Source organism: Papaver somniferum, chromosome 2, assembly GCF_003573695.1.
Source record: "Papaver somniferum cultivar HN1 chromosome 2, ASM357369v1, whole genome shotgun sequence".
Classification (NCBI taxonomy): domain Eukaryota; kingdom Viridiplantae; phylum Streptophyta; class Magnoliopsida; order Ranunculales; family Papaveraceae; genus Papaver; species Papaver somniferum.
The window spans coordinates 112088643-112111522 of NC_039359.1; the positions used below are offsets into that span (position 1 = coordinate 112088643).

A 22880-nucleotide genomic window follows, 5' to 3' on the forward strand; every position below is an offset into this window, starting at 1 on the left:
ATGTGTGATAGAGTATAACCGCTCACAACTTGTTGTGTTCTTGGTAAAACTATTCACGAAGGCCCGACTTATGTATTGGTATAACTTTTATTAGTAAAACCGATCTTAAGTAATCACCCGTGGTATGATCGGATTTTGTATGTTTGACCAATTAAAAGGAAAAGGGAACAGATCCTTGTAAGGGGTGCAGTACATCAAAGGGAACCGATCCTTGTATGGGGTGCAACAAGGTTCATAGCAGAAAGGGGAACCGATCCTATGGACATGTGCAACACGTTTTTAGGCAAAGGGGAACTGATCCTATGGACATGTGCAACACATATAAGTTAGATACCATATATATGTGGGGAACCGATCCTAGTACCTAGTCAACTGAATTTTTGGAAAGCTAGTGTGACTATGCACAGTACTCACATGGAGGTAGAACCGAAACTTGTTTTGGTAGAACCGTAAACTCATGATTGTGATTGAATGTTGGTTTGATCAATCACACAGTTACTGAAAGTCAGATGAACCAATTCTAAACTTGTTTGGAAGTGTGGAAAATCGGTTTCAAGGTTGTAAGTGTGAAAGAGAACTTACAAAGTTAAGATGTCGACAAACTTTGAACACATGTTGTGAATGTTTATTTCTTTAATTGTTCAAAGATATTCCTTAACGGCTAAGGGAAGTGAATCCCAGGATCGAAACATAAGTAAGTTAAGAATCTTTTAAGTAAGGTTATTAATTTCATTTTGTAGGGAAATTACAGAATTAGTAATGTGCATTTACTAATTAGATTTTCCGAGAAATTTCGATCGTTATTTTTGGAAAGAGCATTTCCAGAAATTATGAAAACCTAATCTGTGCTTTTATGAATATCTTGAGAATATTTTCGGTTTTGGACATTCCTTGGTGTCCAAACTTCCTTGTCTATAAATACTCGAAGTTTTCCTTTCTATCAAACTAATCCTTCGTAACAACAGATTTACTCTTTCGTTGTTGTTACTGGTGTAGCCGCCTATTCGGAGAGGAGAGTAACCTAATTAGGCGAAATCTCTTACGACCGCTCAATTTAAAGTCTTATTTGGGATTGAGAAGTTCTAGCGTGTACCGTTGGTGGGAAACTAGATAATTGCGGTTTATCTTTTGTTTTCGATTGATTTGATTGACTAACGGTGGTTGAAATCTGATTGCACCTAGTTTGTTTATCCATGAGAATCTTCTCTTCTGATATTAGATTCACTCAAACTAGTTCAGAGTTTCGACAGGGATCTTTAGACTGTTGTTAGTTCTAAAGACGATCTTGTGATAATCCATTATTAAGAGACTCCGTTCTGTGCGTGATTGATCACAAGAGATTCAAGTGATCGTGTGCAGGTTTTTATTGAAGATTTAAGAAGATTTGAAGACAAAGAAGATATTGAGGATCTGACTTGGGTTTTATAATCTTTGGTGTGCACAATACTTGTTTCGGTAAAAAAGGACCCAATTGATCATCGGTTTATCCTTGTGGTAGATTGGATTGATTAATTGAGTAGATCGGAATCAACACGATTCTTCGGATTAAAGGTGTTGTTGGCTTAATATTAATCGATTACCTTTGGGTGATTGAATATAAGATAAATCTAAGGACCTGACGAAAGAGTTTATGTTGAGATAAACGGAAGAGTCTTTGTCCAAATCATATCACTTGGTTGAATAGAGTTGATACTAAACAGATTTGTTGTTCCTTTACTGTTTGGAATACGAACCAAAGGAATTTTTCCAAGTACGTGACTTATTTATAAGTTGGAGGCGTGGGAATACAGAAGGAACTAGGTGAACTATAGGGTTAGTTACTTGGTCTCAACTATACGAAGTTAGTGTAATTTTGTGTAGCGGCTTAATCATGAGAGTATTCAATTATGGACTAGGTCCTGGGATTTTTCTGCATTTGCGGTTTCCTCGTTAACAAAATCTTGCTGTGTCATTTACTTTTATATTCCACATTATAATTGTTTTATTATAATTAAAGTAAATTACACAAACGTTAATTCCTATTTACTTGATAAGCAATCCTATTATGTTTGGTTAAGTCCGGACCTTTGTATCAAGTAAACATACTTCGTTGTTGTATTGTCTCGATCTCGTATCCATAGACGATCACACGAAGTGTGAACCGATTAGTTGTATTGTCTCCACTCAGTCCATAGACAATCACTTTCGGAGAAAGAACTTATAAGTAGGAAAGTTTTAGATTGAGGTATATTTGGGTAACCTCGCCTTTTCAGTAAGTATCTCCATAATCTACTTCATGTTTGCAATTAATTTACCATTTTGTACTCAATGTGCTCTGAGTGGCGCAAAGAATGCGTTCTTCCAGTCAATCGTTGTACACTATGTTGTTCTTTTATTCAAGTGTTCCTTGTTATGCTTCCGTAGAAGAATTTTTATATATATAGTGACAAACAAGACAAAAAGGGGGCAGATGTCCATTATCTCTACATTTTTGTACCAGTTAGTTGACGTGTCAATTCCTTGTTGACTCTAGGTTATGACAGGTATAGCAGGGATATTTCAATCTTCTGCATACAACGTCATTGTTAAGAAAGCAAGTCATTGTTAAGAAAGCAAGTCGTTATTTTATCGAAATATATGTTTTTGATCTACTTAAACTGCAAGTGTTAGACATTTTACATTTTGCAACGAGCTGTTCAAGTTCACATCGACTCGTTTTGTCATTGATGCAGGTTAACTTCTAAACCATCCTCTTCAAATTCGGTTATTATCCAATTAGACCTTGGCGTGGTTGATATTTTTGTCAGTATGTGTAGATTAGAGTGGCAGTCTGGCTATCATTGATGTTGGATTTTCTGGATTTTTATTGATGTGTACGTAGTTGTACACTAGTGTAAATTAAAAAGAAAAATCAAAAATGAAAATTATAGTCATAAGGATACTCTTTTTGTAGATCTCGGAAAGAGCTTTCCGAAAATATAAAGTTTGCGAATTTTGGACGAACGGTTCCAAAGATAAATTGTTTTTAAATTATTTTTATATTATTTAAAGTTGCTGACGTCATCATGAGTCACTTTGAACTAAACTATTAATATTTGGACTAAATTATAAACCAGGAAGATTATTTTTGTATTTTTCATATTTTAAATAATTTTTGGACTAAATTGTACCTAGTTAACTCGGGATGGACTAATCCTAATCCGTACTTTTCGATGCGTTTTTGGACTAAACCGTTTTTTTTGCGCGCATAACACTCTGTACCGGCTCGCCCATCTCCCCGATACGAATTCCAGAACCCGAGATTCTGTTTCCAGAGGAACTTGGGGGAGAAGAATCCCAATGTATTCTGTTTTAATTACTTAGGTAAATCATAGTAATTTACAACTGGAATGACACACTATGTAACGTGTCGTTCCTGCATTGATCTATTGAACCGGCTAAGTAAATACACGCATTCACGCTTTTCCGCGTTTACCACTATAGAAGAAAACAAACTGATTAAACCCAGTAATCAGTCAGGAGCCTATTCCAATTTTCGTAGTTTCCATTCCTCCTAAACCCTGCCTGATTACAGATCTTTTAACCTCATTTTTTCAATCCTCTGTTTTCATTATTCTCGTTCTCGATGGATCATCCACAATCTGGTTGTCCTTCAAAACCTCAAAACAATCTAACAAGACCATTAACTTTTTCATTTGCTACCATTTTCATCCTAACCCTAATTTATTTTGTCTTCAAATCAATCTTTGATTGCATTGTGAAGCATAATACTGCTAATACTAATCAAACATCTGCTGCTACAATCTCAGATACTGCTCCTACTACAACGACGGCAATAGAACTCACATCTGAACCCGGAAAACCTTGTTGTCAACAACAGCATTTTGATCTGGATATAATCATACCCGTTATTACGTATGATGTGCAACCATCGTCGTTACCGTCAGAAAGAGATGGTTCAGATGATGAGCGATGTTCAATATGTTTAGGTGAGTTTTGTTATGGTAATACAGTTAGGGTTTTGCCAAGGTGTCGACATATGTTTCATAAAGATTGTATCGATGATTGGTTACCGTTCCTATCATCGTTTTGTCCGGTTTGTCGAGCTAGAGTTATCGAAGTACATGATGAACCACCAAGAACTACCTGCACAAATGATGGTAATACGTCACCTCCTTTGATCCTCAATTTTGGTACAAACCACGTTAATTCTTTTCTTTAAATTTGTTACGTTCTATCTCCCTAGTTTGGAGTGCAATCGTTACGGTGATTAGATTGTGTAATTGAAGTGTAGGCAATTTTGTTTTCGTTTTATGATTTGTTTAATCTTTATATCTCTAGATGAGAAAATTCAAATTTTGGAGAATGTTAAGTACTTCAATTGTGTCTTATTGGTGTTGAGTAACTGAATACTTCGTTTGATCGATGTCTTAACATTTATATAATTAAAAAAACTAAAAGAAAGGTCTTAAACTTTATCTTCTGGACAGAAATTTCCATAAGGCCAATTCATTTCTTGCACTTTGGTATGTATTTTTATCTCGTGTTCTATGTGTGTTTTGCCTATTCGTTTTTAAAGAAACAAGGAAACAGTCATGCACACATAGTCCTCCAGCTGCCCATGGGATCTGAGGATGGGGAGCCGGAGGCCGCAAACCCTTTGGAGTAATCTCGAAGGGATCCGAGGACTGGGCACTCTTCCTCTTCCTGAGTGCAAGTTCTTGCGCTTGGAGAAACAATATTGTAAAACCGAGATACAGGAAAGAGCCAAGACTCCATGATCAGAGGTCAGGAAAGTGCTAACTGGGGACATTCCAACTTTTAGGCAATAGGCAATATGGCATGAGTTTGGCTTCTTGGCCACCAGTCTACATTGTTTGTTCAGCTTTTAGGACACATTTATCATTTGGCTTTGAAATAAACGCCTTGAAATTTGTATGTTGTCTATGAGCTATCTATTTTCTAATCTTTGTGCCTAGAATTTTTTGTGTGGTTGATTCCAGAAAAAAATCAGTTTGTTAACATTCCACTTTGGTAGTCATTATTCACACATGACTCTTGTTTTTATCAGTTTTATTCCCCTCATTTGTAGTATTTGTGTAGTTACTGGTTATTTAGTTCAGCTTATATGTATCTAAAGCCTGCCCTGACAAAACTGAAAAGGAGAATATCGTCGAAGGAAATCAATCGTAGTAGCCTGTTAATCAGAAAGTTTTTAGCTCAGTATACCAAGGTTGCTCAAGTGGATAAGGGAAGTCTTCTATCCATGCGGTTGCCACCACAATACTCTTCTGTTCTGATGATGACCATAGGTGGTTACTTGGTTAGACGCTTTTTTTAGGTGATAATATTTGTTTTCAGATGTTAGTGTGACATGTATCTCAAACATGCACAATTATGGTGTGATTATCTGTGAAATTTGAAGCCGTATTTATATATCATGAAAGCACTGGAAGGAACTGAATTTTCATATAACATCTAAAACAAATGAGAGAACTCACACTACATGATGGAACCAAAAGTCATCTTCTGCAAACAAAAAACTCATGTTGGAATCAAACCAGTAGAGTTTGAGGTAACAGAAGTTTGATCATGACTAGATCACTCTCGCCGGATACTAGTCAGTGAGTCCATTTTTGAAGCTTGCAATCCTGCTATCAATAAACGAAACCAAAGATTCTTCCCTTTCTTCTTATCCTTAATTCAGTGTACAATACAAAAGTTCTTACTGATTAAAGAATTAATCATATTTTTCTCTCCAAGTATAAATTTGAAAGAAAACCCATGAAAAAGCCATCAAAAAGTCTCCAATGACTTGCTTAGGCCAATGTGAGGCAAGAATTTCAACTTCTCTCTCGAAGAAAATCCTCCACAGAGCTACTAAAATATGAACAAGAACGCATCCGTTCGCAAAAAAGCTTTGAAACTCTTTGTCTCGAATGAAGGAAACCATGAATAAAAGAAGCCCAATTATGCAAAGAAGTAATCCAGCAAATGAATCTGAAGTTTGAATCAAGAGTTGATCATGTGGTGTTGATCCTAAGAGTTTGATAGCTGTTTCACTTCCATGACCGATTATAGATATCTCATTGAGGTAAAATATCATCAAAGAACCACACGAAAAAGATATGATAGAGTGAAGAAGACAGATCATGAAAAACCCAGAGGATGATGCCATCAATTGAAGATTCAGAACTTACTTCATATAACTAAAAACTACCCATTATTTTTCTCACAAAATTTTTAGATTGCAACTGCTGCTGAAAATGTGTATGTTGAGATGTATCTGAAAGTGAAGTTGTGTGTTATATATGCCAGGAATCCGAAAATGAAACCCAAATGACAGAAAGATCACGTGGTGGAGTGAAGAAATTAGAAGGTTTTTGATAGATTTCATAATAAACTGAACTCTGTGATTTTTTATGCGCAAGTTGGCGTTGGCATTGGGAAAGGAAACATGGGGTGTGTAAGATGTTGCAGTTTTTTATACAGTACTAATTTTTGCGGTGAATTCTGGTATTATCACATTGAGTTTTCTTTTTCCTATTGGGTTATGGCAATTCAATGAAACGCTTTTCTATGCGGAAAGAAATAGAATGTGAGAGAGAGAAAGTGATCACATAAAGTCAGAGACGAAGTTTTGTACTGTAACTTTTTGTTTACAAGTCAGAGAACAAATTCTTGGTAAAAGCGAATTCCACTGAAAAATAGAACGTGACAGAGATGATTATGGAAATCTATATCCAACAAGGCAAGTGTTGGATAAAACCACGATATATCCACGATAAAACCACGATAAAACCACGATAAAACCACGATAAAACCACGATAACCACGATAAAACCACGATATATCCAATAAGGCAAGTCTTGGTAAGTGCCGAAAGCAAGTGTTGGATAAAACCACGATATACTGGTTAATTCTTATTGGATTTTCTGTGCAAGTTGGGCAATCATTCCGTTAATCAAGAAAGTTTTACCACTTTTGATCATCACAGATCTAGCAAGAAAAGAAGTACTTGTATAGTCTGCAAAAAGGCAGACCAAATGACCCATCATTCAGGCTTTTGGTTGATCCACAATATACTGGTTAATTCTCATTGGCTTTCCTGTGCAAGTTTGGCAATTTTTCGATTAATCAAGAAAGCTTTACCACTTTTGATCATCACAGATCTAGCAAGAAAAGAACTACTGGTATAGTCTGCAAAAAGGCAGACCAAATGCCCCATCATTCAGGCTTTTGGTAAGTTGGAAACAGTATTCGAGTCTTTTCGAGGTGAATGTGTGAAAGAGGTTAGAGAATGAAGGACTAGTATAATGATTTATTTAGAAATTAAATTATTTACAGCAGCAATGAATAATAGGCAAAAAAATAAAAATCCAGCAAAATTGTTCCGTCAGAAACATCTCTTCTCTACACTCATCTGCTCAAATTTTCCTTCCCATGAGATGAATACTTCTGAATGCATGGGAAGAATAAAAATGAAGAAAAACTATTTTGACAACATCTAAAATGAAGTGTTTGTGTCCCTCTGCTGTTATTGTGTTGCAGTTTTGGGACTGCGACGTCTGGAACCAGATCTTCTATCCCTTCCCCGCCTTCTGCCACCGATCTTTGTGGACGCCTCTGTAACCATATCTGGTGATGGTATATTGCTCGACAAATCATTAGTCTTATCCAATGGAGGTGGGAGTGGAAGTGGGGGTGCGGGTGAAGGTAATGGTGGAGGACGAACAACAATGGCAGTCGGTGGAGCCATGTGCTCTAGCAAATCTCTATGATATGCCTGCACAATTGTAACAAAGGAAAATACAAGACAGTGCAGATTTTAGTCATTCTGGCAAAACTTTGAAACACTGATGCATGTAAGAGGTTTATAGCATTTGGTGAACAAATTGGCAGATTCTTCTCTTGAAAAAAAAAGAAAAGAAAAGAAAAAAAGAAGAGGAAACGAATGGAATTACCTGAATCACAAAGTTACGTCTTTCGCAATCAAGAAACATGTTCAAACCCAAGTCAACTTTTGACATAATCTTGTCTCTCACAGTAGAGAAACTGATCTGGTCTCTAGAAGTGAAACGATCGACTTCGTTGAACCATAAACAAGTAAACAAGTTGGTTATCGGAATGTGTTCCCTAATGATCACACATCCTTCAGGAACATCTGTAGAAGCGCATAGTTGGATCCAAAATTGAAAGGGAAAGAAGATCATATTAACAAATTATGATTCATAATTTCGATTACTGTCACTATTAAAGAAGTATAAGTGGTTAAGAAATGTTTTACCCACCACTTGTGATTGGAAGCTTTGCCTCAGAATAATGAGTCAAACCCTCTCTCCTGTAAAATTCAACCTGGAAATCAATGGATGCATTGTCATATTTTCCAGCAGCTTTATTGGCTTCTGCTTCCGTAAACACATCATATCGTCTATAATGCCTGGAGATAGCAAAACTGGCATTCTTACGCCACAAGAACCTGAAAGAACAGCATCCAAGTTTGTACATTTAGTTTAGAAATTACAAATATTGGCTGCAATACTACAGCTAATGCATGGATAGCTGCAGCACATTCAGTAACAGAACTTTGCATCACAGTAGCGCTACAATAAAATCAGAGTTCAACACCAACATCTGAGTTATCCACATTTATCATGAGAATATTAGATAAAGAAGGAAAATGTACCTTTCGAGGAGTTGGTAAGGATCCACCACAAGCTCTAGCTTTCCGTCAACCCAAAGAGAATACCGCACATTAGGAAAAATCCTATGTAACAGAAGCTTAGGAACCTGCCACGAGTATTTCATCCCAGAGTAAAACCATCAGAAGAATGAAATGCTGCACCAGGTAATGTTCAATGGAGAGGACTATTCTTCTAGTAATGTTTCTAGATAACTCTCAAGTACTATTACTTCCAGAATCGGAAAAGAAACAATTACAGAAGTGAAAGTTCGCTTACTTTTCCGTTTCTTCTTGCATCAGAGTAGGGAAGATTATGTACGACAATAATTCTCCATAGGCCAACCTTATTTTGGCCATCCAGGTTACTTGAATTTTTCATGTAATACTCTGTTTCTTGGTCCACAAACATATAGAAGCATACATCTTTCTTTGTGGTTTCACTCATATTCTTTGGTTGTTGTAATACATCATAGTTTCCTGCTCAGTAACATGGATGTCATATAAGTGAAAGCCATAGAAATACATTACATAAATGATTAGAGAAGTTTGAAAGCTCATTATACCAAATATGGCTGATGCAACAACAACTCCGCGGCACTGTTCCATCTCACGAAGGTCAGCATCATCGATGTCAAATCCAGTCTGGCGACCAGGTTGTGTTCCTTTGACAAACCTAATCAACAAAAACACAAAAACTTCAAGATCTGGTAACTGGTACATGAAAAACACAGATGAAAAGAATTATGTAGAACGACATTATGAGGAGACTAATTAAGGAGTATTGAAAATATCAAAGTAAAACACATCATACCCGCAGTGCACATTCATTGATTCCTTTATCTCATAAGAATCAGTTCTCTGCTGTAAAGAAGGAAACCCACCAAACTCGGAGCCTCCAGTTGGAAATGCTTCAGTTCTTATTGGCTTTTCCTCGTAAACATAAGTTAAATTCTGTACAGGAGAAGAGGATGGGACACTCGGCATACTAGCTATCGCCTGCTCAACCGGAAGATAACATACTGGACATGCTGAATGAGAATAGACATAACAAAAGTTTATTACCAATGTAGCAGTAAAGTAGTAACAACAGAGCAAGGGCGGTTAATAGAAATATAAACAGTAACATGCAAATATTAGTAAGTGCGATCACTTAACGATTTTGCTTTCAATATTTAGCATCACAGAATTCAAACTTACGTCGCGGACCAGTCCGTTTCTTGTCAGCAGGAGGGGGAGGAAGTGTAAACTTTTCACATGGATGACCTGGCGGAAGGGCTACCACAGCAGATGTTCGAGAAAGAGGTGGAGGAGAATTAGGAGGGAGGGGAGGAGGGAAAGGGGAAGGAGGAGGGGTAGGGGTAGGGGAAGGAGGAGGAGGAGGAGGAGGAGGAGGAGGAGGAGGGGGCGGAGAGGTAGGAGGAGAAAAAGTTGGTGCAGATGTAGCTTTAATTTCCCTACTTACTGGCACATTATTTGGTACAGTAGAGTTACTATCCTTTCTGTCTTCTTTTTCCCCATGGGAAGAATCAGTATCGTTTGAAGGCATGAAACCACCAGGACTATTTCCTTGGATATGTATAGTTGACCTACTGCTTGAATCAGGGCCTTCTGGTATATCTTCATCTGAAATGAACCATAATACATCACTCTCTCAAAATATCAGTTCAAGTGTAAAGTATACATAAGAAGTTGATATATTGTGCAAGCAATTGAGGCAAATAGAGGAAATATAGTATATTGTGCAAGCAATTGAGGCAAATAGAGGAAATATTCCATGAATGTTCATGTCTGGCCAAACGAAACATCCTGCAAGACTGACTACAAAGGAAAGGCGCTGAAATAAGCTGAATATAACTCACTGCTAAAATTAGATGATCATAACTTCGAAAAAGAGCATGGACTATAACAATTAGTACTTACGGCGGATTGGAACAATAGTCAGTGAGCCCTGAAATCTGAAGACACAAAACTCTCATCCAACTGAAAGCCAAATCTGCTTAACTATTCAGTTACGTCTGGCTATGATTTGAACTTTGAACCTCTCTTTAGAAAATCAATAATTTCGTACTCATTGGTGGGCATTGATAAAGCAAGAGCCACTACACATACCCTTACATGTTTAGGGTCTCATTGCCATTTCCCTACCGCAAGTTAAGAGGATGGGCCAAACGGGTAGAAACAGGCTTGAGTTTGTCACTGTGGTACACATGGTTTGTGAATTTTTCTTATAACTTTGAAATAATTCAGTCATCGTCAACTCAATAAAAACAAGTTTTTCATCATTGTAATCCTTGATGCTAGTTCTCAGTTGAAAAACAGAACTAACCTTAGCCCACGTCTGATACCAACCAATAATAAGTAGGAAATTATAAACCAAAGTTAAAATTGCAGTAAAACTAAAAGGACAAAGAAAGAGATAAAGTGTCAAACCTTTATTAACAGCAGATAATACAGACATGAAAACCACAACAGAAACAACGACTAGGAGAAGCATTCCAACCCTCCTTCGTCCAGCAAATTTACAGATCCGATGAAGAAACCTTTCCTTCTCTCTAGAACCAGATAACAGCATCTTTCCTTGTTTGCGTGGAACTGGTGTGGTTTGAATTGGCAGCAATGCAACACTATTCTGAAGTTGTTGTTGTTGTTGCAGTGATCCATAACTCGATGTACGCTGCCCCAATGACCCTCCAGTCATTGTCCTTCCAAACCAATTGGTTTCCCTTTCATCTCCCTTCTACTTGTATCAATTAACTCTCTTGTTTCCAAATCCCTCTAAATTAATAAATCTTTCTGAAACTTAACCAAACTCTGAGTCCCAATCCAAATCAATGAACTATCCTATTCCTATTCCAAATCAAAAATTCTAATCCTATCACTATAAGATCAAATTTCTAATTCGTTTCAAATAGAAATCCAACCTAATAATAAATGTATATGTATATATCAACAAATAATAACTTGCTTTCAATATTAAATCTCTTTCAACTGTAAATATAGGTAATACTAAATCTATAATGAATAATACAAATCTGGAATGGCTTCAAAAAAAAAATCTAACTAAAATACAAACAACATCAAACAAAAAGTAGGAGAGATCAAAACTTAACTTTATTTGAAACTTTTCACAACTCTACTAACCAAATCAAAGATCTCTTCGTTAACAAACGCGACGACTGGAGAATGGCGCGTTCATATACATTCATTCAACAAATCTTGTCAAATTCTAGGGTTTCTTCTGCGAAATTTCTCGATTCTGTAATGAGATACTAATTCTGGTTGCATAGTTGTGAATCTGAGAAAATGGGATCTTACAGACTAATATTTTCAATTTTGGGAGTTATTATTATTATTTTTCCTCTGGCAGTTATCATCAGCGTGGGAAATTTCTCAGTATTTATTTTATTTTGTTATTATTGGTCTATATTTTCTTTTTTTTGGTTATTGAATCGTGAATGGACTCAATAGAAACGGATACAAAATCGTGAATCGCTGATATACAAAATTGTTTTAAAATACTAGTTCAAGTGTTTTAACATCATAAATATGCCGATTATGTGCTAATGAAAAAAGATTTCTTTGTCGATTTGCGATATTTTTTATTTTGTTCCTCTACCATACCAATAACACGTGTCGGGATATTCTTTGTTAGTTTGCGAGTCCCATTTGAATGTAATAATTTGGAAGGATTCAATGAGAACCGTAAACCAGAAAATTGTGTATGGCCTGAAGTAATGAAACATGCAATGGTTATCTGACGTACCATAACATTTACGAACGAAAGGACTGTTGCTTAGGTTTTACAGGAAAGAATATGTGATTGATTTGGCCCAAAATGTACGTGATTGCTTTAACATCACCTAGAATTCAACTCTAACAGCATAAAGGAGTAAGAATGATTCAAAGAAATTTAGCAAGAAAGCTCTATGAGCCGGTTGCTATTGGATAGATAACAAGTTTGAGGCGTTAAATAGTGCAACTGTCTATATAGCATTTTATGTTTTGGGCAACTAAATCTCTCTTAGTATAAGTTAACTTTTAGTTAGGTAAAGCTTGTTGAATTAGCAGTAATCCATATTATGGTCAGATTAATTATGCTTTAAAGACTAGTTTAAGGTTAATGCTAAACTAAGTTAATTTATTTCACACGTGTCCTATGTAGTCGTCGTGGTGTCTCTCCTACTCATGATGGAACAATTAATATTAGAACGCCAAACTCACAAATTTTGGCACGTCAAGTTTGTTTTCAATTTTATTTGATTAAAACAAGTCTTGAGTAATAGTCTACTAAAGTCAGTCTCTGACTAGGAATAAAGCATGATAGTTGAGTATCAGCATTCACGAATCGACCTATTGAAGACTGAAGATGGCGTCAATGAAAACTTCATCAACAAAGGTATGTGAGGACTGACTATCGTATTTACTCATATTATCTACCATTATGGCTACTAAAACATGCACATGACTTTAGTATTATGATGAACATTATAAAAAAGATTGCAAGCCATAAGGAGTAATCAAGTTGGTTCTTAGATTTCACGAACTTGAACTTGTAAATATAAATACTTACTTTTTAATATCTCAATTAACTCGCGTACACGAACTAATTTTCCCAATTCGCGAACCAGATGATTATCGATGTTTCATGTACACTTTTTATTTTCAAGTACACAATCTGTTTTACACAGTTCGCAAAGTTGTTGTCAATATAAAAACTCCAACGTTACGAGACGACTTTTTAGCTCACAAACTGTTTTGACAGTTCACAAACTGATTCGTTCTTGTGACAAATTAAGCTTGTCGGTTTCAGAACTACTTAACTGTGACTCTCTAGCAAACCACATAGTGCACTCTGGTTGCATACATCCTTTTTCTAATTCAAAGATAACTTCTCACATATTTTCATGCATATAGAAAAGTTTCGCTTACTTGAGGATTCTATACTAGGAAATAGTTCACGAACTTAGCTTTGTTTGTAAGCTGCCAAGGTTGTTCATCAATATAAATAGAGGACTCCCTGCACATTAGAAACTCAATCTTGATACTTTTATGTCCTAGTTGCAGACTAGAGTTGTCCTCTAAAAAACTAGGCTTCCTTTGGAAACTTTATTCTAGGTTACGACTTTGAAAGACTTCACTAAGGGATTCGTGAAGCCCGGTCAGACTATTTTTTACCTGATAGTTATTGTTAACCGGATCTTGTTATTATTGATCTTCTAACTTCTGCAAACTTTAGACAGAAACTTGATAGATGGAAATCACAAGGTACTATTCGTGACAGACTTTGTGATTCCACAAGATAGATATTTAAATCACTTCTGATTTGATTTGTTTAGATTGTTCTTGTGAGGCAGAATTGATTAGGCATCTCTATACCTTTTGAAGAGAATAAGTTCAACTTAATCTCGAGTTTGCTTGATATCTTCTTTTATTGACCCTCATAGCATATATATTTCCATACTTGATTGAATATATTTCTGAAGGAAATCAAATAGGATTTTTGTTGGAGGAAAAATAGTTATAAAAGTCTTCACTTAGGTTGAAGCAACTCCTAGGCATGTGAAGGACGTCAGCTAGGGTAATGGTGTTGCATAGGGTCTTGCGAGATCCAAAAGTCGTAAAAGAGCGCAATTAAAGTTGGGTTGATCATACGGCCGATTCGGTGTCAACTACATTCCAGAACGAAGTCTGATAGCAGGCTAGTGTTTATAGCTGCTTAATACAGTGTGTTTCTCAAGTTATAGACTTGGTCCTATGGGTTTTCCGCTTTGTAGTTTTCCTCGTTAACAAAATTTCTGCTATCTTTTGTTATTTCTTTTTTGCATTATATTATTTATCTTTATAATAGAAATACCATAAGTAGTATGTTAAAATAACCTGAAAAGACGAGGGTACCCAAATACACCACAATCTTTTTGTTTCAACCTATAAGTCCTCTTACCAAGTGTGATTGTCTATGGACAAAGTCGAGACAATACAACAACTTCGGTATTCACACTTTGTGTGATCGTCTATGGATATGAGATCGAGATAATACAACAATCAAAGTGTGATACTTGATAATAGGTTCGTTAATAACCAAACTCTATATGATCACTATCAAGTATGTCGGAGTTAATGTATGTGTATTTTAATTTATTAATTAATAACAATTATAATGCGGAAGTCAAAGTAAAAGACACAACAAGATTTTACTCTGAGAATTAAGCCGCTATACAAAATCTAAACCAACTTCGTATAGTTGAGACCAAGCAGACTACCCCTAAATACTTAGTTCCCTCGGTATCCCTGCGCTTCCGACTTCAAGAGTCACGCACTGGTGCAATTCCTTTGGATCGTATTCCAAACAGTAAAGGAACATCAAATCTGTTTGGTAACAACTCCTTAGATTATTTCAAGATAAAGATATCTTAAGTCATACGCAAAGGCTCTTCTGTTTAATCAAATAAACTCATTTGCCCGGTTAGATCAACCTAACTTTAACTATCGAAATATTCAAGTCTAGATTCGCAATCAATAAATATAGACCTCAAGGAGAAACTATAGAGCGATGCCGATCTCACGCAACTAATCAATCGGATAAATCTGATTCTAGTTGGATTCCAGCCGATCAAGGTTTGTGCACACAATTCACAAGATACGAAAACCAATAAGAAATCTTCTTCGTTCATCTAATCTTCTTTAATCTTCAATAACCTGCACAATACCACTTGAATCTCTTGTGATCAATCACGCACATAAGGGAGATGTTAACAATGGATTATCACAAAATGTCTTTAGATCTAACAACAATTCTAAAGATCCCGTCGATACTTCGATCTAGTTTGAGTGAATCTTATATCAGAAGAGAAGATTCTCAAGAATAAACAAACAAGGTGCAATCAAAGTTTCAACAACCGTTAGTCAATCAAATCAATCAAAAAATGATAACACTGCAATTATCTAGTTTCCCACCAACGGTACTCGTAGAGCTTCTTGATTCCAAATAAGTCTTTAAACAATCGTTCATAAGAGATTTCACCTAATTAGGATACTTTCTTCTCCGAATAGACGGATCCACCAGAAACAACAAGAAATGAAGTTTGCTTAGCTCTTAGGATAGTTTGCTAGAAATGCAAACTTAGGTATTTATAGACCAAGGATGTTTGGACATCAAGGAATTCTATTTCTTCCCTCTTAATAAAGATTTCCGAAAAATCTACAATTAATTCGAATAAAAAGTTTCTTTTTATAAGAGGTCAAAATCTTATAATAACCCAACTTATATTCAGATCTTTCATGATTTCTCGGAAGAACTATGAAAGACCTACAGAATGCTATATCAAATCTGATATACTCTTGTAGATTTCAAGACCTTTTAACTAGAAAACTTCATATAATTCTTTTCACTAAGAATGAGAAAGTTTACAGTGAATTTGTTGGAGAATACTATGTTCATCAAGTAGAAGGTATCCTGGATACCTATAATAAGGAAAAATTCAAACTATGTTCTGAATTATGCTCATATCAGATTATGCCTTCTCTTACAGAAGTCAGGGCAACTAGTCTTTGTGAAGGAGTTCTTGAGATGATTGGAAGAAAATAATTTTTGAATGAACTATCCTCAACTTCCCACAAGGATATCATCTTTCATGCTATATGTTGGGCATCCTATAGAGATTTTCATGATCTTCAAATGAATAGATTTCTCTCCGCTAATCTGGAAATATTTGAAGAAAATCTTGATGAAATCATGGAGACTGTGGATAACAAAGATGAATAAGATTAGATTCTTAATTAGAGAAAAATAGACATCAATATTTTGATTTATTTCAATTATTGTATAAGGTCTATTTTATAATAAACTATCGTTATCTATGAATGAAATTATTATTTTATAATTTTTCTTATGATAGTTACCGATTACATAGCCTGTGAATGAATGTTTATATTTTTGCCATGTGTATTCGGTTTATGAGATGTCTGATTTCGGTTTTTATTAACCTTAATATTCGATCTCATATGATGTGACCCTTATGGTTTATGTTGCTTTTTGATTTGGCGGGATTAAGTTTTATCCCATATTGGTAGGATTAATCAAAGGATCATAAGGTGTTCCGATTGAAACTCATATGTGAAAAGTCACAACATGTTGAATCAATTTGTGTTTACATGATTTGTGTTTAGCATAACATATGTGTTTCGGGTTTTCAAATTTTGTTATTGGCACGCATTAGTTAAAACTGTTTCAACCTTTCTCTGGTTAAGGTTGCTTTTGTTATTGTTCTTTTGTTCTTGCGAGAGGATGAAAACACAGTGGGGGATAGTTCTTATTGAACTTGCGCTTAATGATATATCTTTTTATGGAGAAGAGGCTAGTTAAAACCATTTCAACCTTTCTCTGGTAAAGGTTTCTTTTGTTGTTATTCTTTTGTTCTTATGAGAGGATGACAATACACTGGGGGAGAGTTCTTATTGAACTTGCGCTTAATGATATATTCTTATTGAACTTGCGCTTAATGATATATCTTTCTTATTGAACTTGCGCTTAATGATATATCTTTCTGGGAACTTGCGCTTAATTTATTGGTTATATAAATTTGTTTGAAGTTTTTATAATCATCGTTTGTGTTCACTGTATTTAGAGTTTATGATTCATTCTTAGATTGTTTGGGTGCGTAACTATCGCGTTATTTAGATGTTTTGAGTGTCAATTTCATGCTTTTTTAAGCTATAGTCCTTGCGTACTACCTTGTATTATGATTGTTTTGTAGTTTATGTCTTTTGTTAGGTGAATCACCCGAAAAGAAGTGAAAAGATCTACAAAAGTGAAGTCTACAAGCGGAGAAGGGTCAGAGACCAAGTGGAACATGCTCAAATCAAGAATTTTTTCCCATCACATTAAAGAGGATGAAAATACGAATTCAATAGCGAAAGAATGGGTCAGTCCAATATCATACGAAGAGGTTATGCGCGAAACAAGAATTATGCTAAGACCTACAGTTGGATGAGATTACTAAACAAACCCGACTATTTTACTCGGGACTACCACCACCATCTTCTTCATCTCACGACCAGTTCAGATAGTTATTATGTCTCTTCGGTTCACATCCGACCATTGTTACCGATGTCATCGGGATGAAGGAGATTGCTCGAGATGTATGGGTTTGGTTGAAATCATGGAATGGCTTTCTGCATTGTTGATCATGATTGAATGGTGATTAAAGGAGAATATTTGAATGGGTTTTGAGCAAGTCAGGGACGATACATAGATGGCATAGACTGTTGATGATGATGTTGATTCTCATGAGACGAGATGGAGGAGTTCGAGCAGTAAAACAGAGTTTGAGCTTGAGAGGACCCGAGTCTGTGAGTTTGAATGATGGCAGTGATTTCATAGGTGCTCGAGTTGGAGTATAGGGTCTCTGCTAGTTCGAGATGGTATGAAGTAGTTCTCAATCAAGAATCTTTATTAGAGGGAACAAATGAAGTTTGTTTGGCTATTTTAGAATGTAGCACTTACTTTCAAACACTATGAGATAGTGTGAGTTGGGTTTCTTACTATACCACAACTCATAAGGAGTATTTAGGGTCTTAGACCTTAAATAAACACGGTTGATCAAATAACATGCTGTGAAAACAACTTATCCCCAAAACTTTAACAGTAAGTTTTTGTTATGGAGCATTACCCTTTCCATTTCTTGAATATTCCTATTCTTCCTTTTTGCAACTCCATTGGCTTGTGGAGTAGTGCGTGGTGAGTATTGTTGAATAATCCCCAGTTTATCACAAAATTCAAACATTTTGGTGTCCTTGAACTCAGTTCCAAAATCGCTTCTAATTTTCTTTAGTTTTCGACCATGTTCATTCTGGATTCCATTAACAATAATCTTAAACTCACTAAGGGTTTCGTTTTTATGGGATAAAAATGCCACTCAAGTGAATCTGGTGTAATTATCTACCATAACTAAAGCATACTTCAAAAATAGGTTGTTGAATAGGACTGAAGAGATCCATATGAATTAAATCAAGTGGAGCTTTAGTGAGAATGTATCGAGATGATTTATATGGGACTTTAGTTTGTTTACCGTTTTTACAGGCACCACAGACACCATCAATCTTGGCATTAATTTTGTGAATGCCTCTAATAAGTTCTTTATTAATGATCTTAGTTAGAAGACGATAATTTGTTAGAGCATTGCTCGGTCGAACTCGCATGCGTTGCTATCTCAAGCATGTTTGTCAATGTTAGTGATCAAAACTATAAGTCTTGATTTCTAGTCTAATATAGCTAAGTCTCGGACTAGGATAGAAAGTGTAGTTGAGATCAAGGACTTCATGGCGACTCATCATACAAGAAGAAGAACTACTCAAGGAACCGGTGGAACTTCTTGACAAAAAGTTATGTGAAGACTTTAACTTATCTGTCACTCAAAAATCTATCTACTCTATCTCCTACTTCTTGAGACAAAAAGTCGTATGCTATATATAGACTTAGATTATACACATTTGGTATTTCGAGCCGAGTATACCTCGCCTATCTATATATCGAAATATGTGTTGGTAAGCGTTTCGCTTCAACCATGTTTATCTTTACCTAGTGACGAAAGTCATGATATGTTTCAATCACTTTGAAATTTGCTTTGACGAGAAATGGTGTAACAACTATATGACGTCCTATAAGAATGTTTCAATGGTTGGAATGACAGTTTAGATTACATAACCAATGATGGAAATAAGTATTATTGTGGAAACACATATGTGCATAAGTCCTATCCCTTGAACCAAAGTTTGCGAACTTTGTTGATCAAGAGAAACCGGAAGAATGGCTTGTTTCCAAGTCCGCGAATCGCTGAACTTCTCATCCCGAGAAATTCTGCTGGAGTTGACAAACTTGTTACATGAGTACCAGTCCGCGAACCGGCGGAAAGTCTTTGCCGAGATTTTCTGCTGGAGTTTGTAAACTCTGCCCGGTTGCTTAAGTCCGCGAACCTAGTGTGCGAACTTAAGAAGGATATATATCTGAAGATGATTTCTGAACTTAAACTTATAAATACTAAGGAATGCAATTTGCAAACCGTGGCTATAAAGTTCATGAACCGATTCGAGTGAATCAAATCATCTTTGCTTCAATTGTGTCTTGTGTAGTACATAAGATTTCCTTGCAATTGAACAACTCTCTAACTAGTTCATTTGAGTCATTTGAACTAGTTATGGTGAATAAAAATATGGTTGGTATGAAATGCTCATATGGCTAACCTTTTGATTAACTATTGTTGAACAAATAATGTACACGTTTGGGTACAATTAACAAACCTAGAAGCGTGCATTTCATTTGTGTATAACAAGCTAAGTTTTAGATCTAACGGTTGAGAAATATTAGCTTGAATCTAAAGCAGGTTTTCATCTAATGGTGGATATTGTTTGCTTTGTGACCAAGGCGAAACCCTGATTTGAAAGACTATATAAGGGGACATCTAGCAACTCTGTAAAACTAATCCCCACACTTCACGTGTGATACTATTTTCGTGCTAGAGTCGTTTCTCCTTTAACCTTTGGTTTTCTTCTTTTAAAACCAGGTTAACAACTTAAAGACTTCATTGGGATTGTGAAGCCATACCGATACTACATTTATCGTAGTTGTGTGATCTGATCTTGCATCTTCTATCGTACGAGTACAATCAGATTGATTGGCTTGAGATTAATATCTCCGATAGGCAAGATATAAAAAGTAGTCACAAACATCTTCATCTCATTGTTTGTGATTCCGCAACATCTTGTTTCGCTACCATACGATTAAGATTGTTGTGAGGTGATTGATTTATCTAGGATGTTCTTCGGGAATATAAGACCGGATTATCAATTGGTTCCTGTTCACCTTGATTATTATCAAAAGACAGAACAAAAACTTTAGGGTTTTTCTGTGGGATACTGATTCATCCTTTGATAGACTTTTCTGTGTGAGACAGATTTGTTTATTGTCAAATCCTGCGATTTTGGGTCGTAACAAATCTTAGTTGTGGGTGAGATCAGCTAAGGGAATCAAGTGCGCAGTATCCTGCTGGGATCAGAGGCGTAGGGAGTACAACTGTACCTTGGATAGGTGGGAGACTGATTGGGGTTCAATTACAGTCCAGTCCGAAGTTAGATTGGAGTAGGCTAGTGTCTATAGTTCCTTAATACAGTGTGTGTTCAATATGGACTAGGTCCCGGGGTTTTTCTACATTTGCGGTTTCCTCGTTAACAAAATTTCTGGTGTCTGTGTTATTTCAGTTTCCGCATTATATTGTTTTATCTTTTTAATTGAAATAATACAGGTTGTGCGTTAGATCATCAATTAGAGTAATCCAACCTTTGGTTATTGATTGTCATTAATTGATACTTGGATATTGGTCTTTGGTACCATCCAAGTTATTCCTTGTATTTGATTAGTGCTCGCAGTGTCTGTTTGAGGAAATCAAATCAAGAGAGAGAGATATAAACTCGTTGATGTACTTTTAATTGATCGAGTCTTGTTGATTCTCTTAAAAGTATATTCGAGTTTGTCCATACAGATTGCTAAGCGAAATATTGGGTGGTGTTGTTAGACCCCCGCTTTTCAATTGGTATAATAGCAGGCAAACACTGTAAACCTGATAAGTTTGTGTTTGTTCGTTCCTTGTAAATTATCCTATGGGAAATTTCTTTGGAAAACTTGCTTTTGGCATCTGTAACGCACGCCAGAAATCCTTAAAGATTGTTCAAAGATTATTATGGCTAAAATCTCTGGTTTCTCATGATAATCTTACTTCATCTAAAATGGGAGATTTAGATGTTAAGAATCAATCAAAAGGAAAAAATAAAAAGAAGGAAAGATTGAGAAAACGCTCAATACGCTCAAGGATATGAAACCTCACTAGATTAACTCTTGATCTCTTTGAGGAATACTATCGTAACGGATCAATTGATAAAGATCTGTTCAAAGCGTTCGAAGGCGTTTTTAAATTCTTAGAAAAACTTAAATCTGTTAAGTCTAAGAATCATTCCGAAAAGGGATTTGTATGTGTTAAACCTGTTAATACTGTGCAACCCAGAAATCGGAGGTATCCTTCTTCCAGCCAGAACAAACGAAGGATAGAAAGCTCTAACTACCCTGACTATCATCATTACTTTGATTATACTATAGGGACTGTTCACACATATCAACCAGAAATGTCACATGAGAATTCCTCTGCGCATTATGCCTATTGGTAACAAGGCTGGCATTTCCCCATTTGTATATATCTTGGAATGGAGCAACAAATGGTTTGAATTGTGTACAGTTTTGTTATTCATTGTTTAGCTTTCTATTGCATCCGTTGTTGTTCACATGTGTGTTGTCACTGAATGCATAACCTTTAATGTGCAAATGGCTAAGAAAATCTCATCTTTCTTATGTGGGTCGCGGTTCATAAACGGGTCCAAGCCCATGTGTGGTCTTATAAAGAAGAAGTTCACGCACCTTAGTCTTCTTCTTTACCCGTCCGCGTACGTGAACCTAGGGTTTTGTGTATTTCCTCCATTAAAGCCTCCTTGGAGAAATTGAAAGAAAGGGTGTTCAAATCTCACTCCAAGTAAGTAAAATCCTCTTGCTCCTTTCAATTTCTTAGACCTATGATGAATTCTAAAGGGAGAAAAAGAAGTTCTAAGAACTCAAAATCCTCTAGCTTGAATCCTCCTTGTGATCAAAACTCTCTTAGAATTAGGTTTGTGGATGACTCTTGTGCTAGAATATTTGATAAGATTACTTCAAAAGGTTTCATTCTAGAAAAGAGGTTGGAGTACTCTAGTGGGCATGAAGAGGATTTGGTATGCTTTACAAAATTCAAGCTTGGAAATATCTTTGATGGTCTTGGTCAAGGATTTGATTGTCTTACAAGGATTTTGTATGCCAATATTCATGATGTTTATTACAACAAGATGGAATTCAATTCCATGATTGGTAGAGAGATGTTCCTTGTTGATAGAGAATTAATTTCAAGTATTACCAAAATCACGTTGGGGAACGTACAACTCCCTAGACCATGTTATGAACGTCCATCCTGTGATGATATCTCGGTTGGGCTTTGTGGCAAGAAGGTCGTTTGTAGTCAAAGAAAGTTCCCTACTAATGATCTTAGTATTGCTTTGATGGCTTTTGGAAAACTTGGTATCCCCAATATTTGTCCCTCCACAATTGAAAATTCTTGGTGGAGTCACGAGTTTGCAGAATTGGTATATT

General features: G+C 35.9%; 2 protein-coding genes across 2 annotated transcripts; both read right to left on the minus strand.

The window, feature by feature from the left end:
* Positions 1-5436: 5436 nt before the first annotated feature.
* Positions 5437-6490, minus strand: LOC113353815. Its single transcript, XM_026597300.1, has one exon. The coding sequence runs from the start codon at positions 6155-6157 to the stop codon at positions 5720-5722; it is 438 nt and encodes a 145-aa protein (XP_026453085.1). The 5' UTR covers positions 6158-6490; the 3' UTR covers positions 5437-5719.
* A 782-nt stretch (positions 6491-7272) lies between these two features.
* Positions 7273-12088, minus strand: LOC113348819. The gene is made up of 9 exons (XM_026592698.1): positions 11093-12088; positions 9860-10285; positions 9474-9690; positions 9226-9335; positions 8940-9139; positions 8666-8769; positions 8271-8458; positions 7944-8143; positions 7273-7765 (listed from the first exon to the last, which is right to left on the minus strand). Exons 1-9 carry the CDS (start codon positions 11358-11360, stop codon positions 7517-7519), a joined length of 1962 nt encoding a protein of 653 aa, XP_026448483.1. The 5' UTR covers positions 11361-12088; the 3' UTR covers positions 7273-7516.
* Positions 12089-22880: the final 10792 nt, after the last annotated feature.

Bases quoted from the DNA above. Each gene is read 5' to 3' on its own strand.
- LOC113353815 (XM_026597300.1), bottom strand. From the start codon at position 6,157: ATGGCATCATCCTCTGGGTTTTTCATGATCTGTCTTCTTCACTCTATC.
- LOC113348819 (XM_026592698.1), bottom strand. From the start codon at position 11,360: ATGACTGGAGGGTCATTGGGGCAGCGTACATCGAGTTATGGATCACTG. The intron at 10,286-11,092 runs GTTTGACACTTT...GGTTCATTTCAG, and splicing joins ATTATCTGCTGTTAATAAAG to ATGAAGATATACCAGAAGGC. The intron at 9,691-9,859 runs GTAAGTTTGAAT...ATTCTCATTCAG, and splicing joins GAAACGGACTGGTCCGCGAC to CATGTCCAGTATGTTATCTT.